This window comes from Palaemon carinicauda, chromosome 11 (genome assembly GCF_036898095.1).
Source record: "Palaemon carinicauda isolate YSFRI2023 chromosome 11, ASM3689809v2, whole genome shotgun sequence".
NCBI classification, from domain to species: Eukaryota; Metazoa; Arthropoda; class Malacostraca; order Decapoda; family Palaemonidae; genus Palaemon; species Palaemon carinicauda.
Genome location: NC_090735.1, coordinates 136015496 through 136019861, shown reverse-complemented (window position 1 = coordinate 136019861; position 4366 = coordinate 136015496). Strand labels below are relative to the sequence as shown.

Here is a 4366-nt window from a genome sequence, read left to right as displayed (position 1 = left end):
TGAAGGGGATTTAACTGCAAATTCTGAGGGGGATTTAACTGCAAAATCTGGGGGGATTTAGCTGCGAATTGTGAGGAGGAGTTAACCACGAATTCTGAAGGCGATTTAACCGCGAATTCTGAGAGGGATTTAACCACGAATTCTGAGAGGGATTTGACCACAAATTCTGAGGGGGATTTAACCACAAATTCTGAGGGGGATTTAACCACGAATTCTGAGAGGGATTTAACCAAGAATTCTGAGGGGGATTTAACTACGAATTCTGAAGGGGATTTAACCATGAATTCTTAAGGGGATTTAACCCCGAATTCTTAAGGGGATTTAACCCCAAATTCTGAAGGAGGTTTAACCGCAAATTCTGAAGGAGGTTTAACTGCGAATTCTGAAGGGGATTTAACCCCGAATTCTGAAGGGGATTTAACCCCGAATTCTGAAGGGGATTTAACCCAAATTCTTAGAGGGATTTAACTGGGAATTCTGAGATGGATTTAACCGGGAATTCTGAGAGGGATTTAACCACGAATTCTGAAGGGTATTTATAACAACGAATTCTGAGAGGGATTTAACCCCGAATTTTTAGAGATTTAACCCCGAATTCTGAGAGGGATTTAACCACGAATTCTGAGGGGGATTTAACCCCGAATTCTGAGGGAGATGTAACCACGAATTCTGAGGGGGATTTAACAGCGAATTCTAAGGGGGATTTAACCATGAATTCTTAGGGGAGTTAATCGCGAATTCTGAGGGAGATTTAACCGCGAATTCTGAGGGGGATTTAACCACGAATTCTGAAGGGTATTTAACCACAATTTCTGAGGGCAATTTAATCACGAATTCTGAAGGGGATTTAACCCCAAGTTCTGAGAGGGATTTAACCACAAATTCTGAAAGGGATTCAACCACAAATTCTGAAGGGGATTTAACCCCGAATTCTGAAGGGGATTTAACCACGAATTCTGAAGGTGATTTAACCACGAATTCTGAAGGGGATTTAACCACGAATTTTGAGGGAGATTTAACCACGAATTCTGAGAGGGATTTAACCACAAATTCTGAAAGGGATTCAACCACGAATTCTGAAGGGGATTTAACCCCGAATTCTGAAGGGAATTTAACCACGAATTCTGAAGGGGATTTAACCACGAAATCTGAAGGGGGTTTAACCTCGAATTTTGAGGGAGATTTAACAGCGAATTCTGAGGGGGATTTAACCACGAATTCTGAAGGGGGTTTAACCACGAATTCTGAAGGGGATTTAACCACAAATTCTGAGAGATTTAACCGGGAATTCTGAGGGGGATTTAACCACGAATTCTGAAGGGGATTTAACCACGAATTCTGAGAGGGATTTAACCACGAATTCTCAGGGGATTTATCTGAAAGGGATTAAACCACGAATTCTCATGGGATTTAACCACGAATTCTGAAGGGGATTTAACCACAAACTGAGGAAAATTTACCCACGAATCCTGGAGGATTTAATCACGAATTTTGGAGGGAATAATACACGAATTCTGGAGGGATTTAACCACTAATTTTATGTGAGATTTAACTACGAATTCTGGAAGGATTTAAACACAGTCTTGGGTGATTTAATCACGAATATTAAGGAGATTTAATCACGAACCCTGGTGGATTTAACCACGAGTCTTAGGAGGATTTAACCACGAATTCTGGGGGAGATTTAACCATGATTTCTGCAGGAGATTTAACTACGAATTCTGGGGGAGATTCAACCACGGATCCTTGGGTATTTAGTCATGAATCATGGGGTATTTAACCAGAAATCCTCGGGTATTTAACCCAGACTCTTGGAGTAAAACTATTAACACGTTAAGAAATATTGTAAAAGCCCTTCTTTAACACCACGATATTTAACAGGTTAAAATATTTTTTCTCGAATCAAGACAAGACTTTTTAGGGGAAAAAATCGAGTTTATAGTAAAAACAGCTAAAATTGCCTCTGAAAACATTGTTTAAATGAGCAGTTGTTTCTCCAAAGAAAATTAATGTGTTTACGAAGGATATAAAATGACTATGAAGTGGTAATAACAATACAGATTTCGAGATTTTCAAATAACTGATATCGTAAAGCCACAAATAGGCCTAAAAGTTCAAAACTTCCACTGAAAAATATCACTGAATGATAATTATACTTATAAATTAATACTACGTAATTGATTACAATATGCATGATTTAATCAGTTAACTATTCACTCAACTAGTTAGCTAATGGTAGTAATATATGCAAACTGTTTAATAATGGCTTAATCATATTGCTAGATTACGCCGGTAAAATGAATGCCATCAGTATTTAATTACATTAATATGATAATTGGATTACATCAGGAATCATTTTTATTTCATCGTTACTAGGTAACTCGAATAATTAAATAAAAAATAAAAAAAAATACACCAGTAATATAAAAATCAAGTACACAAGAAATAGACGGATCGGCTCGTTGTGTTGATAAGTTATATAAATCAGTAATTAAAAGAAATACATAAGTAATATGTAAATGAAATACACACGTTCACTGTATTGATAAATTAACTAAGTCCGATTAATCCTTATAATTAGCATAAGTCTGTACAGCACGCACATTGAGATTTAAAAAAAAAAAAACTAACCAACATTATTCGTGGATAAGAAAAGTCAAATTTCGAGGGCCACTTGGTACAACCATCAACTCACCTGTCCCACCTTCATGACAGTTAGATACTCTACGCCACTCCCCACACTAGCGACTATTATCTTTCCAGTAATATATATCAAACGCTAATTAAATGTAGGCCTTACGTATTTCATACACGGTGTATGCCCCCATAAAATACGTTATGATGTTTTTCACTGGCCTTACACGGACATATAATCAAAGCAATCATTACTAAGTGGGGATACCTTACCGTGGTGAAAACGTTTGCGTATCACCACGATTAAGAAAACTGTACTTGTCAGAGTTCACTCATACTAAGTTGGTTTGCTCTGTGAGCGAATACAAAAATCTAAAATCACCAATCCACACTGGCCAACGTGTTGATGAAAATTGCCAAACCCAAGACATGAATAAAGTCATGTCTGATGCCTTTGTCCTACACTGGACTTGAAAAGGTTTATATATATATATATATATATATATATATATATATATATATATATATATATATATATATATATATATATAAACAAATGCAGCCATTTCTAGTCCACAGCCGGACAAAGGCTTCAGACATGAGTTCATTCATGTCTTGGGTTTAGCCAGTTTTCATCATATTTTTTTGCATTTCAATAGAAAAGGGCCTTACAGTTAACACATAAAATGACATTTTTTTATATAGATTTAATAACTGCGATGTATAATCCTAACAATTAATGTATATCTAAATATAAAATAAATTTCACGAACGAACACTTAACCAACTTTCACACCTCCAGGGCTCGTAGGGAAATGCTCTGAAAACCTTAAAATTTCCCTCAGCCAATCAGAGGCCTCCAAAAGAAGCCCTTTGTAAGCCAGTATTTCATTGGCTTAAACTTTCATTCTTTGGGTAAGAGGCTTAGAAGCTGTCCTCCTATTGGATGGACTCTTCCAGTCAATTTTGATTTCAGAGGGTACTTTCAAAACGAAATTATATCATGGCCAGTGACATCTTCAGTAACGTATTTGACACAAATTAATGCTAAATTTACGTAAGTTAATATGCCAAATCAGAAATTTGATAAATAGTAAAAGTTTTAATTTATAATAAAACGTAAAATTGGAGAACTGAAAGTCCTCTTTTGGCAAACAAGCAAACAAGGTGTTTGGTTCTTTGAAGACGGATGCAATATACAAAACTTGGAATAATTCCATTCGTAAATATTGATGATAAGAATAAAGCTATTTTGGTTTCCCAAACCTTAAATAAATTAATCATAATTATCATAATTATATTAACAAAATCAACCATCATGATATGAAATGGTTACAGACTCGATAAATTCGTATATTATAAGCAAAGGGAAAAACACAGTTACGATAATGTGAAATATTGGATAACAGTCTACACACATTATAAGTTGAATGTGAAACTGGTGTGTCAGTTATACGTAGCAATATTCAAATATTTGCACCAATATTAGGATATTCATATAAACATTTATACATAATGCACGTGGACAATACGAAATGTAAGTATTTCTCATTATTGGATGTATAAATGCATAATTATGTGCATCCATTCATATATAGCGCAACACAAAATATAAATATAAATATATGTATATATATATATATATATATATATATATATATATAAATATATATATATATATATATATATATATATATATATATATATATATATATTATATATATATATATAT

General features: G+C 34.3%; 1 protein-coding gene across 1 annotated transcript; it reads right to left on the bottom strand.

Annotated features, from left to right (window-relative positions):
• Positions 1-693: 693 nt before the first annotated feature.
• LOC137649491 (fap1 adhesin-like) lies at positions 694-2710 on the bottom strand. Its single transcript, XM_068382475.1, has 2 exons — positions 2696-2710; positions 694-1314 (listed from the first exon to the last, which is right to left on the bottom strand). The coding sequence occupies exons 1-2, from the start codon at positions 2708-2710 to the stop codon at positions 694-696; spliced, it is 636 nt and encodes a 211-aa protein (XP_068238576.1).
• Between the last annotated feature and the right edge of the window lie 1656 nt (positions 2711-4366).